The sequence below is a fragment of the Cyanistes caeruleus genome, chromosome 3 (assembly GCF_971803275.1).
Source record: "Cyanistes caeruleus chromosome 3, bCyaCae1.hap1.1, whole genome shotgun sequence".
In the NCBI taxonomy this organism is placed as follows: domain Eukaryota; kingdom Metazoa; phylum Chordata; class Aves; order Passeriformes; family Paridae; genus Cyanistes; species Cyanistes caeruleus.
In genome coordinates, this window is record NC_141703.1 from 15840923 (window position 1) to 15854451 (window position 13529).

At 37.8% G+C, this 13529-nt stretch overlaps 1 protein-coding gene across 5 annotated transcripts in view; it reads right to left on the minus strand.

Moving 5' to 3' along the window:
- Nucleotides 1–245: 245 nt before the first annotated feature.
- The window catches only part of CDKL5 (cyclin dependent kinase like 5), a 157814-nt gene continuing 144530 nt past the window's right edge, over nucleotides 246–13529 (minus strand). For 4 of the 5 annotated variants that reach the window (XM_086879979.1, XM_086879978.1, XM_086879981.1 and 1 more), the window contains 3 exons: nucleotides 10006–10128; nucleotides 8818–8937; nucleotides 246–7569 (listed from right to left, as the gene is read on the minus strand). In XM_086879979.1, coding sequence (XP_086736105.1) covers nucleotides 7186–7569; nucleotides 8818–8937; nucleotides 10006–10128 — 627 coding nt within the window. In that variant the 3' untranslated portion in view covers nucleotides 246–7185. The remainder of the gene's footprint in view (nucleotides 7570–8817; nucleotides 8938–10005; nucleotides 10129–13529) is intronic. The other variant, XM_086879982.1, reaches the window with a different exon arrangement.

Here is a 13529-nt window from a genome sequence, read left to right on the forward strand (position 1 = left end):
TGCCGGTGTTCTAGTGCAAAATCTGCATTTTTATTAAAGACATATTTTGGAAGGCCCATTCAAAAATACATTGTGCTCAGTAAAAATTAACGATTTCCATGCTGATAATTAAGGTTACCACAGGATTTTTTTTTTTCTCTCTTTTAGAATATTTACAGCAACAATAGAAATTGTACAGAAGTAAAGAATGGAATACATGCTCAAAAAAAATTTGGTAAGGTGTACCAACAACATGATACAAAGGGTTGTATACAAACACTTTACAAATGGTTTATTAACTTGCATGAAGTCATCCTTAAATATTCAACACATTTTAAAATCAATTTGTATTCCAGGATTAAAAAGGCTAACACCACAACATATCCTTTCTACAACAGAAAGCACGGTAGATTTAAAGTTTGTGCGCTTTAGATTTGTAGTAGCTGTTAAAAAACATCAGGGAATCTTATCCATAAATTTAGAAGTTTTGAAAGCTGTCTCCCCAGCCTGTTAATCTGTACTGGCAGATAGTGAAAAAAAAAATAAAAATTCCTAAACTCAATTTTTCCTTCTTTCTTCCATATGACATGAATTTAAAACTAAACATTCCACAGTGGAGACCTAAGCAGTCCTGGAATTCCTGATCAGATTAACCAGATTTTAAAATGCCTGCATAGAATTTCCAACAAAATCATAGTTTCTGGGAAGATTTTAGCTTATTGTTCCATATAACCCAAATATGAAGTTACTTCTTTAAATCAGTCATATCCTTCAGTAGTACAAGCCTAAGATGTGCACTAGCAAAAAAAAAAAAAAAAAAGAGAAAGCAAAGTCAAGGCAGTTCCCTATGCTTTAAGTTTTGCCTTGTAACTAAAAATTAAAAGCTCTGCCACTGGATTTACATGTCAGGAGTTTGCACCAAGAGGTTCATATCCTATAGGAAAATTGAACAGCAGCTTCCACCTTGTGCTGTGAACATGCTTTATTTTTATGCTAATGGAAAGCTCTACGACAGCAGCTACTTCACAATGCGTTTCTACACCTGTACAATTAAGATGCCACCTTGCATTTCTCAGAACGGATCCAGAGAAACAATGCCCTGTGAAAACAGAGACCTGGTGGAATGAAAAGCCTGGTAGGCAGCATGTTTTGATGGGGGCACAATGAGGTACGGTATCTCACCCAGATGAAATGGAAAATTAAAATGAAGGAAATCCTGAGCAAGTCTAAGGATAGCTGTTTGAGTAAAACAGCAAATAGGGTGGAGTAGTAGATAAGGCCTCTAACTCCCTGAAAATCTGCACTAGAGAAACAACAAATAACAAGGCAACTGTAATATTAGAGAACCACAAGGGGAAGGCCAAGGGAAGACTGCAAAGCAGTGCAAAGGATGGCACTGGGATTCTAGAAGGAGAGCTCAGATGGCTTCAAGGTTTCAAAGTATTTCAGATGAAGGCCCAACAATATTTTATTACATGGTTGCTAACAGTACGTAGAGGAAGAATTTTTTAGATGTCTCTTCAAATTTGGAGTCACTAATAAGCTCAGAATAAACAAACCCAACCTAAGCCACATTCTGCAAGAGAGAGGAGGTAGATTGACTTGCAGAGAAGACAAGAGATGTGTAGTCATTCTTAGGCTAGGACACAAATTCCATGTTCAGGCTCTTGGGCCATGTTTCAAGAGTCACTTTTGTCCAGCTGCATATTTTGTTATGCTCTAAAAGAGCCTGAGAAGCAATCTGATTTGGTGGAATAAAACATCCAAACATAGTGGTGCCAGTCCTCTCACACTTCACATGCGTCTCCCACTGAGTAGGTTAAACCTCAGCTTTTGCATCAATTGGCTGTCCACAAAGCCACAAATCTGTATCCAAGCAGAACTCGGAACAAGTAAAATTCAGACCTAATTCATCAGATTTAACTACGCTGTCTCATGTGGCAGTTGTTAAGACACTCCACCGAGAGAACAGATGATCTAACACAGCTTTTTTTTTACAATTGAAAGAGGATCTCCTATAAAATCTGCTTTGCTAATTTTTATGAAATTTTCTTCGTGATTGCAAAATGAGGAATCTTCTGTTTCAGTACAACATTCAGTATAGCACAAGCCTTCACTCGCCTGATGAGCCTGAGCACTGATGCACTGCTGCTGCTTGACCATTTGAAAAAGGTGCCAACATCTAGAACTTCCAAGCTTTGTTATATTTAAAGGGTTTACTCAAATCACTCCCCTTAAAAAAAAGGCCAGAAGTTAAATGGCTTTTTTCCTCATCACTACAAACCCAGTTAATGAATGGTTAATATCATGATACAATTAGAAAGAGCTGTGTAGGGAAAGGCACCTGTTCTTAAATAGTGTCTTGATTTGAAGGTTATTCAAGAATAGTTACATAGGGCACATCACCTTTCCAACCATCTTCTGTGGCACTCCTATTTCAAATGGTGGGCCTACTAACATGAACAACAGCCTAGATGCATGGTTTGTGATATTACCCCATTAATAGATGTACTATATATGCTAGCTGGAATGGAAAAAATAAACATTCATTGCCACCCCACAATTTGCAGTATATCATATATAGCTATCCTTTTCATACTCTGTATGACTGGGATGCAGATATTCTCCCAGCTCTACTCTGACAGTGATCAACACATATAGAATTAATTACATGCAAGTATTTTGAAGCATGTCTCACTACCAAATCATTACAAGACAAAAGAGAAATGAAAATGAATAAAACCCCCAATACTTCTAGAGCACAGCTCCTCTTTAAAGTGGCTATGTCTTTCCTTAGCTACCTAGATTACAACAGTGCTTTCAGAGCTGTATAATCTGTGATCCCATAGGTTCCTTGTGTTCTTATAGGGAGGTCTACAGAACTGCTGATAGTGCAAAGCTTTTTCTTGGTGAACCCAGGAGTCTACTCAGCTAAGACCTCATCAGCTTTTGAAGAAAAAAAGAAAAGGTTGGTATGTAGCTTTTTAAACAAGTGAGATTCATCTCTGAAGAGATCTAGCCGCAATGACAAGGAGGGTAAAGAGCCTACCACAGGCCACTGCTTCCTGAAGAGTCACTCCAGTCTTGGTCCCAGAAACAAGTAGGTGTGACAGAGAGAAAGGCGACAAACCAAATGACGACCTGAGGATGCCTCATGCACTTGGAAGTTTGAAGCCTGCTTTAATATTGATCTAAAAGAACAAGTGGTGCTTGGGAAATGTTCTAAGAGACAAATCTGGGATCACTGACTTCCTGCCAAGAACTCTGCCCAGTGCTCTCCTGGCAACCTCTCAGACAGGCAACGAAGCTTGGACTGCAATAAATGGAGCAAAAAGTGTTAAATGGGTCAAAGGGACTGCTCTCTGTGGCCAGGTCTGTTGAAAATAGGTGTTCTAGATTAATACATTTACATGGCAGTTTAAAACGACAGCTTAGACACTTATATAATTTCAGTTAGGATGAACTTAAGGTGCTTTTTTCTTCAGTTAAAAAGATCTCAAGAGCTACAACAAAAGCATAAAGACAAGTTTAGGCAGTTTGAGTTCTGCGAAATTACTACAACTAATTTCTGAAACTTAGTTTCTTTTTTATTCACATCATCAGTGATGCCAAAAGGCAAAAGATTGCCAAAGAATAAAATGCAGTTTAACAAGGATCCTTTATACTAAATAAATCTATAGAGCATGTAGTACAGGACTCACAGACCAGTGAAAAGGAAAGCTCACATTTACAAAATAGTTTGCTCTGTAATTCTCTTCCTCTTTATTTAAAGTCAGAAAATCTCAGTCACTATATTAAGACTCTTTTGAAAACCTCGACAAAATTACATTAGCCATATTCTAAATATTGGGAAGCTAGACCAAGTTAAAATACACAATTCATCCCAGCACCAGCTGGCCAAGCTGCTGGAATTTCTTTCCAACAGAAGAAAGAAAATACTACATACATTCAACACAATTTAGTATTCAACTGAAAGCTACCACAGTTTGTTGAATTCAAGATGAAAATGCAGTATGAAGTAGAAACAAGTTTCTGTAAATATGGGCCACCAAATACTCAAACATTCCTTGGGTCACCTTTGAAGATTTGCTAACTACTTTAAACAGCTATATGTACAGTCAGGGATCACCCTGATTTAACTTAATGGGTACGGAGAAAAAAAATCCTTTAGAAACATTTTTCCTTGCTAGAAATCATAACAACCACATATAGCCCAGTATCATTATCCCCAGCATAAAGATCTTACCAGCAAGCTAAAAGCCTTGCAGAGGCAAAGGGACACATATCCACGAAGCACAGAAGAGTCTAGACTGAACATTCCCTGTGAGACTGAATGCAGAATCATCAAGGTTGGAAGAAACCTTCAGGATCATCCAGTCTAACCATCAATCACCCCAGTCATCCCTAAACCATATACCCAAGTGCCACATCCAGATGCCTCTCAAACACTTCCAGAGCTGGTGACTGCACCATATCCCTGGACTACTCACTCCAATGCCTGGACCCTCTTTCAGTGATCTTTTTTGTTCCCTAATATCTAATTTGAACCTCTCCTGGCACAACAGAAGGTCATTTCCTCTCATCCTTTCACTTGAGACACGGGAGAAGAGGCTGACCCCCACCTGGCTACACCCTCTTTTCAGGTGGCTGTAGAGAGCAATGAGGTCCCTCCTGAGATTCTTTTTTCCAGACTAAACACCCCCAGCTCCCTCAGCCACTCTTGAAAGTCTTGTGCCCCAGGCCCTTCGTCAGCTCTGTTGCCCTAAAAGATACATTCAAACTGCACTGCGTAGAGCCCCACTCTCTCAGGCAGTGCTTTTGTGAGGGATTTCAAAGCAGGGCTAACAGGGCTTATGTAGCTGTGACCAAGCAATGAATCTAACAGACTTCTAAAATAAGCTGCTAAATTCTGACAGTGACAACAAGTAAATATCACAATATCTTTCCTGGATGCCCACTGAACTTAGAAAAAAACTGAATACCCTTTCATTTCTATTATATATGCTATATATATGATATATCAATACAGTATATATCATATATAGAGAAATATTATGTATCATATCTATCTATAGAAAAATCACATGCACATTTCTTGCAGGCAATTGAAAAAGGAAAAATTCCTGTTTTGTAATTTTTCAAATTTAGTAGACTTATTTTTAGTCCTGGACAAAACTGATATAGCATCCTTCCATATTGTTCTTTCTGACAACAATTTTTACAGTAGTGGTGCCGAATTTGCTTTTGTTAGAACTTTGGTATGACTCAAGAGGTACTCAACAGCCTGTCCAGTTTGCATTGTTATCCAAGTTGGAAGTTCAGCTTCTACTGCCTGGCTGCTTCTGTTAACTACATCTATGGCTAAATCATCCAGTTTACATTCAGGTTAATCTCTTTTTGGAAAAAAACGGTGTATTTGCAAGTACAGGTGTCTTACAAAGACAGCATCTAGAAAACAAACTATGCTGCAGAGTAATGAGGGAGTAGAACTAATGTTTAAAAAGGAAAGATTGTATTGTTCTGACACTACAGGCCTGGCTCTCCTCTTATTGCACAAAGTTTAGACTGGCATAACTATTTTGACTCCTACTGGCTCACCTTTAATTTACTTTACTGGTAGCAACAGAGGAATCAGGGTGTGTATTTTCTACACTTGACATTCACCAAGGTAAAGGCAGTTTTAACTATGTTCTACAGGAGACTGGAACCCAAGATCTAGTATTTTGCTGAGACTGGTAGCTGAACTGGGTATGGGAATATTTGGATAATAAGACCTAAGGAGAAATCAAGTTGCATGGCAACCTTCTCCCTCAATATCCAAATATCAGATTTGTAACTTTAAATACATCCTGAAATATAATAAAAAGTGCAAGAGTAGTTTAAATTCTAATACAGTGTTTATCTTATTAGTTCATAGATTGCTAGAGATGTAAAATACACATATGCATAAAAGCTTATATCATGATCTGCAGTGCCATGCTATGCTTAAGTGTTGAAGCTTTGCATTTCACTTGCAATTCATGCTGTGTTTCTTTGGTTTTCACCCCTGCTATTAAGTGGAAGAGCACCTGCTTTCGCTTGTAGTCATGGGGCACTTCATCTCTTTAGAAGAAACAAAAATTTGGTATTGGGGCTCTGTGCTCTTGATGCAGATGCAGAAATCCCATTAATATTACTAGGAAAGCTATGGACACAGGGGAGAACATACCACATTTAGATTACTGTACAGTTCTGCAGTCTCTTACATTTAGCCAATACTTCCAACAAAATAGCCCATAATAAAGCTTGGAATAAAATGCTGTCTTTTGTTCGTTACCAGTAATGCCTGTAATACTGGGCTCTCGTAGCCAAGCAAGACTCATACTGTTACAGTCACATTTATATCCACATTCAACTTCCTTTTATTAGAAGTATAATACTGCACTTTATATCACAAATGTATAAAAAATATGGCAGATAGTGTCATAACAATACTTTTCTTTTAAATGAGTATATTTAAAAAACAGACAGTTATTTTCCATTTATATATATATTTATATATAGAATAAAATACTCCTGATGCAATATATAAATGTTACTGTTAGTTTTTTATAGAAACTACTGTAGCTGTTGCACTGCTTCACAATGTTTCAAACAGCTCAAAATAACTTTACATTATAACATAAAAGATATGATTATAACAGTACGATATTAGGTCATCATAAATAAATATTACAAATCCTATCAAATATGGAAGTTTAAAAAACAAATTTAAGACATACAATTTAACTTTAAACCCTTAACAGGGATACACTTTTATCACATAAACCCCACTGTTTTAACTAGGCAGCAAAAAATGTAGTAAGGGCATAGGCCTAGACAATGTTTTCACCCTTATAAGTGCCAATACATACCAGAAGTCTCCCAGCTTTCAGACAGAGATGTGCACTAAGCTGGAATGTAAATGAGAGAAAATGACAATGCATTTTTCTCCCTGACTGGCACACTCTGCCTGGCATCCAGTGACATTTCTGATGACTGGTAATTCATAGCTTCACTTTTGCTCCTGTATAATCCCTGACTCTCTCGTGGTGCCGAACAGCATAGCTCCACATGTACATATTGCACACCTTTATAAAGCTGAAAATGCAGTCTTACCATCACCAGAACCACCACCGCTCCCCTATGCTGATCTCCACCCACACTGGTCTATTTGCTGCAGTGCAATTACAAGGCTGTCTCTTTGAGATCGTTCAGATTTGGCATTCGCGACCGGTTTGTTCGGCTGTAGGTGTGCCCGTTCTGTCCGCTCTTGGAAGGCAGCTGGTCGGAGTAGGGGGGCCCGTCGCTCACGCTCCTGTTCACCGGGGACACGTGCCAGGTGGGCTCCAGCTGGCTCGGGATCTGCAGCGTTGGCCGGCTCTTGGGCTGGGGCTCCGGCCGCACGTTGCTGCTGCCGCTGCTGGAGCTTTGACTCATGGGATGAATTCGCACTTCAGGAAAAGAAGCTTTGGCTGGCTGGCTCGGTAAGGGCTGGAAGCGGGGCTCAGCAGCGACAGGATGGTTTGAGGAGAGGTGTAAGAGCTTCCGAAGAGATTTTAACGGCTGGCTCTGAAAGACACACGGGAAAGCTCCATCATATCAGATCTCCCATAAAAAAGCTGTCCTATCCTAAACTGATCATCTTGAACTTTACAGGACTTCTTCACTTTTAGTTCATATTGTTTTGATATATTTCATCCCAAGATGTGACTACACACCTGAGAAAGTGTCTTCTCATCACAGTCCGATCTATTAGCTACCTGAAAAGATGGAACCTTTTCTCCCTCAGAAAAGAATGTGTCCCATCAATTATTTTATCCTCGTTTCCTTTGAAAATGCAGGCATAGACAATTGCATTAGCTGTCCATCTGTCACTTCTGCTATTAACTTACGAACCTCAGCCACATTTTATGAGGAACAGATTTCAGAAATACAACTACTTAAAAATGTTGTGAACATAAATTAGGGGTTAGAGTGAGTCTTTAGTAACCATCTGCACTGAAACAAGGTCTGGCAGAACTCAGAAGTTACATATTTTGTGTGCTGGCAGCTGGGTGATAGGCAGCTCTGATCTCCTGCAGCTTCTTTCACTGGTGAGCAAGTTGGAGGTTAGTGGTGATTCAGGGTTACTGAAAATGGGTATCAAGAGCCTGGGTGGTAAGAAAGCAGTCTCATTAAATTCCACAGCTCACAGAGCAACTTGTTTCTTCAAACACTGCAGCTGCAACAAACCCTCTTTTCCAGTTTCCAATGTGACAACAGTGGAGCATGGCACTGACACTCCCTCCCAGACACTGCCCACTGAGCTGGTTTTAGCACTGCAGAAAATGAAGCTGCACTAGTGCAGTGCAATGCTTTGAAAATGTAGCCTGCTGAAACTGCAGTCTGTGCCAGCCACACTGTAACGTGGTCTTGATGCTTTGGTGTCCACATCAAGTATCAAACACTGCTGAGCAGCAGCCAACTCTCAGGATTCACCACTCCTTACAGAGCTGACTTGAGGGCTTTTGTACAGAACTGCATCGCTACCACAGACGTGCACTGAAACACTCCTTGCCTATAATACAAAAACACCACCAATACTTTGAAGGGCTCAAAGACTGAAAAAGGATATTCAGTCTCTCTTTTCCTTGTCATTCATGTCCACATTTTAAAAAAATTATGCAGGACTGCAGGTACATGATTTTTTACATCTAGTGAGCAAGGAATTAGGAAGCTGGGAAACAATGTCAAATGCAATTCTTCTATTCACCAGAGAAAAAGCTGTCAAGATACATCAGTAATATTAATATATAGGGAACTGATAATGCCACTTACATGAGGCTGGATTTCTGTCATCTTCTCAGGATGCCAATCCTTCTGCCTGCTGCTCTGGTGATTGGAAGAATGAATGGCTTTCTGTAATGCCAAGAGATCCTGACCTTCAGTGTTAGGCATCTGCAACAGAATATTAAACACTGGTCTCCTAATATTTTCTTAAGAATAGCTGTAAATAATTTCCCACAGTTAATTACAGAACACAAGTGAAGCCCATTACTGCAGAAGAATTGCAGTGACCTCTCAAGAATTCTCCCCATAGTAAGAGCAAGTGGCTGTGGACATCATGCAGATTTGCTCTACCCTTAGCCCTTAAAGCATTCACATGCTGTTAGTGTTATTTGCTGTAAGAAAGAGCAGTTAAACAAGGCCTCAAAAATAAAATTAAAAACAAAATATTGTTGAGCCTCATCTTCATTTAAAAAGCATTCCATACTGCAGTTAAGACCATGGATCAGTTCTATAAATTTGCTCCGGAGTGAAGCAGACCAAAATCCCTCTAAACTTTCTCTATTCCCACATTTCTTCTCCTCCACAAATATCTCAAACTAAAGCAAAAATTAAGAAACAGCTGAAACTTTATGGCAGAAAGATAATTTAAAACTTACATGTAGCTTTTTATCTCATTTCAAGAATTCTAAGTAAAAAGAGGACAGTAAAAATATAATCTATTTTTAATGCAAGCTGTCTTTTATCATGAACAATCAGGACAAACAAAATTACAACAGACACATGAGCTAAAGTTCTTTCCACATAATCCATTGTTAGCATTTGATTTATTTAAGCTTATATATAAAGGAGTAGTTGGTATAAAATTATGTAATTACAATATAGTTATAAACCAAACCAGGTTAATTTTTTTCCTGAATGAAACATACTGACTTGGTTTAATTTTAAACATACACAATTTCACATCTATTTCCCTTCCCTAGTCTTCCTTCCCAGGCTCATTCTCTCTGGAACTGTGTATGTTACATTTTCACTATATCAAATAGTAAAAAAAATTTTAGTTGGCACAATCTGTTTCAACAAAACTTCCAATTTTACTTAAATTTATTGAACTGGCCCAGGATACTTAACTGGCATGAAGAGGAAGTGATACCATGAAAATAAACCACATGCTGCTGTAGTCAGTAAAACAAATTTACTGGAACATTTTACAGTGTTACTGTACTTAAAAATTAATACCATTGGTAGAGTGACTACAGGAAGTTTTTTCAAAGAAGAACTATGCTTTAAATTATTCTTTGAATTAAAAAGAGGAAAGAGGGATTTCTTGATGCTTGGATTCTCGCCGTTGGTTGAGTCTGTCTGCAATATAAGACACAAAAACTAAATGCACAGTATTTCAATTCAAGAGATCTATCTGCCCCTTACTATGTTAATTCTTTTTTTTTTTTTTTTGTGATTCGACAATACATGTTATCAAGCCTATAATTTTCTTTTGGAAAATACAATAATGATTGAAAAAAACCTATGGTACAAATTCAAGGAACTCAATGCATTGAAATGCATGTAAAAAAATATCAGCACACCTATTCTTCAATGCATGTTCATTAGGAATACAGAATGTGTTTGCTTCAAAGGCTTTTGGAAATAACTAGTAGCTGTTGTTGAATTTACTGAGCTTTGAATTAAATCCTGTAACCCTGGCAATCATTTTTATTTCTGATAATGACATAAAGCAGTATAATATTTCATATTTTTATATAAAGAAAATAAAGATACACTAACAATACTAGGAATTGGTTTTAGAATGAGCAGTTGATAGTTACTCCAGGGGAAAAAAGAGCATTCTATTTTTAACTTGCAATAAGAGCAAAGGCTCCAAGATGAATTATTTCAGTTCTAACATAAATATACCATTAGCAACTTCACGTATAGATGCAAGTACACTGGCTGTTTTATTTTAATTTCTGGAACACAACCAAAGAGCTTACCAGTGGCTTCATGAAGAACAAACAGAACTAGAAAGTACTAAAATTATAAATGGGTCTACTGCAAACAACCATAGGACACATACACTGTGCCTTGCATTTTCCTGTCTATCAGAAGAAATCTTTATTATGCAATAGAATTATTATAGGACTAAATACAATGACAAGTGTACCACCAAAAGCAAGAGCTTTCAAACAACTTTCTCAGCATCTAGATTCCATCCAAGTTAATGAAAATCAATAATTAGCATAGATTATGTTTAAGAACTTTATGGTCAGAAGAATTTCCTGTTTCAAATTCAGTAAATTAAAAAGAAATGAAAGCATTGCTAAGAGAAATGCTCACCTGCAACTGTTTTTTCCAAAGCAGATAATTTCTTCAGACTCATAGCTTGAAATAAGTGCCAAAGTCTGCAAAACTCAGGCTCCTCTGAAGATAGTACCCCTCATCACACCCCTCATGGCTACCAAATTTTTGGTGGCAGAAGACATAAAACTGTGATTCTAACAAGCCTCAACACCTTTTGCTAAATTACTAAAACACTTCAAACAATGAAAAGGAGAATGGATAAGAACAGCTCTGCAAAAACAATATTTCAAAGAATTCCCGTAACAGGCAGTAACAGTTGCTATCCCACGAGGCACTGCACCTGGAGAACTCCAGGGAGAATGCTTCATGGGAACAACCTGCAGGAAGAAGCGTCAGGAACTGGGATCAATTCTGGGCTATTAGATATTTTGAGAATGACATTACTAAGATGTCTTCAATTCAATTTCAGGTATCTTTTACGACTCCTGTGATGACGATCACCAGCAGAATGAGACTTGCCAAAGGATATCAGAAGGAAATCATAGCTAGCTATTATGTGCTTTCTTGCTCTGTGACAGTCCTCAGGTCTAGGTTGTTATTTCTTGCTGAAAGTCTGTGTATGAGTAAATAACTGGAATTTCATGCTTCTAGGACTCTTCATGAATTGCAGGTCTCAGAAAAAAAACTTGGGTAGTCACAAGTTTTCTATTAATACTTTTAATAGGAATTCATAGAAAACATTATATGTGTAGTTGAAGAGCTAATATTACAGTGATGTGAACAGCTTTTACTACTAATGCCAAATCTTGTGCTGAATTGAAGGCAGTAATTTTATTTTGTGCTGGAAGATCCTAAAGGCTGCCCCCAATGTTTGTTAGGTAGATGTCTTCAACTAACAGATGAAGAAGAACAAAGCAGTGTCTGAGCCAGACACTTGTACACACACCAGTGTTGCTATGTCTATGCTTAGATACTGTCCTGGTAATAAGCTGTAAATAGAAATGAATGGAGGTTTTCTGGCTCTGGTTTGATACAAAACTCAAGTTGATCTCAGCAAGTTTTCATCTGAGGATGAAAGAGTTGTATCACTATATTACACTATTTCACTAATTTATTCATCTTTCTGTGAGATACCAGCTCTAAGTACCAAACACAGTTTTTTGCCTTCTCTCTCTTTGTTCCTCTCTACCTCCCTTAAGATTGAGAAGAAACAGGAGTAAGGATTCAGGTGTTTTTGTAAAAGGCCAGATTTTGAGAGGCAACACAATCCAGTATGTATTTCCTTCACACAGTTTAATGTGGAGGTAATCAATACACCATCTATCAGCTGAGATATTTGGAGTGTTGTCTGCTACCATGTCTGAATGGCTGGAACCAGAGTACAGCATAGCAATACTTTTTGCATTTTTTTTTTTTTAATCCCCTTGAAAATGCATCAATGGAACAAATAGCCTTAGGTGTGTTATCCTTACATGGACATCTTGGTATCAAACAGTCCCAGAGCTATACTCTAAACATTTAATTCAGTTGTTTAATACAAATAATCATATTTGAGCTGCACAGAGGTATGAGGGTGAACAAGTTCAAAAGGAGAGGTAAATGCCATTGCTGTAAATCTCACCCAGCAGGAAGGTGAGGTACATTTCTGAGTTCTAGTTAATATACATATGCACATGTTCCACACAGTGCAAAGAAATTAAAAAAAAAAAAATCATTCCTCTCTCCCAATTTTCAACAGGTAAGCCCAACACTCAGAGTTGTATCACCTCACTCCTTGACAGTATTTTCATTAAGTCACTCTCCTTTGCCAGGAGTAAGCATGATTTACTCAGTTCTGAGAATCTTCAAAACTATAACTGCATTCACACTTACAGGAACATTACAGTTTTAAATGTTTTACTGTTTCCAGAGCTGTCACTTAAGAATGAGATTATGTTTAGGTTGCTTCCGTTCTTAGGGAATATCTTTATTATAAAACTCTGTGAAATGCTAGAACACCACTACTTTCTGATAAAAGAAAGTCCTTTCTCCCTCCCAAAAGCTATATGAAAATGTAAAAACGTGAGAGACACCAAAGACTTATACTGAATAACAAAAGCCACAATCCATTCCCTCAACTAAACATAAAACAAAAATGGTTGAGACACAGCATCCTTATTCCAGTCATGGAATGCAGCAACAAGACAGAGGCTGTTACCAAGACACTTCCATGAGAAAGACTGGGAAGAATTCTCATTTGTAACAACCTCATTTTCTCTATATGAGTGCCTGAAACTATTCAAGCTCTGGGGACACACAACAATGAATTTACTATTCTTGGAATGGTATCACCATATCCAGAAAAAGACTCTGTTGCAACATCATCTTAATACTTGCATCAAAACTGGCTTTTAAAGGGTCTGAATACAAACAATGGTGCACAGGGCTAGTAAGTGAAGAAATATTTGAAAAGGTAAAAAAATCAA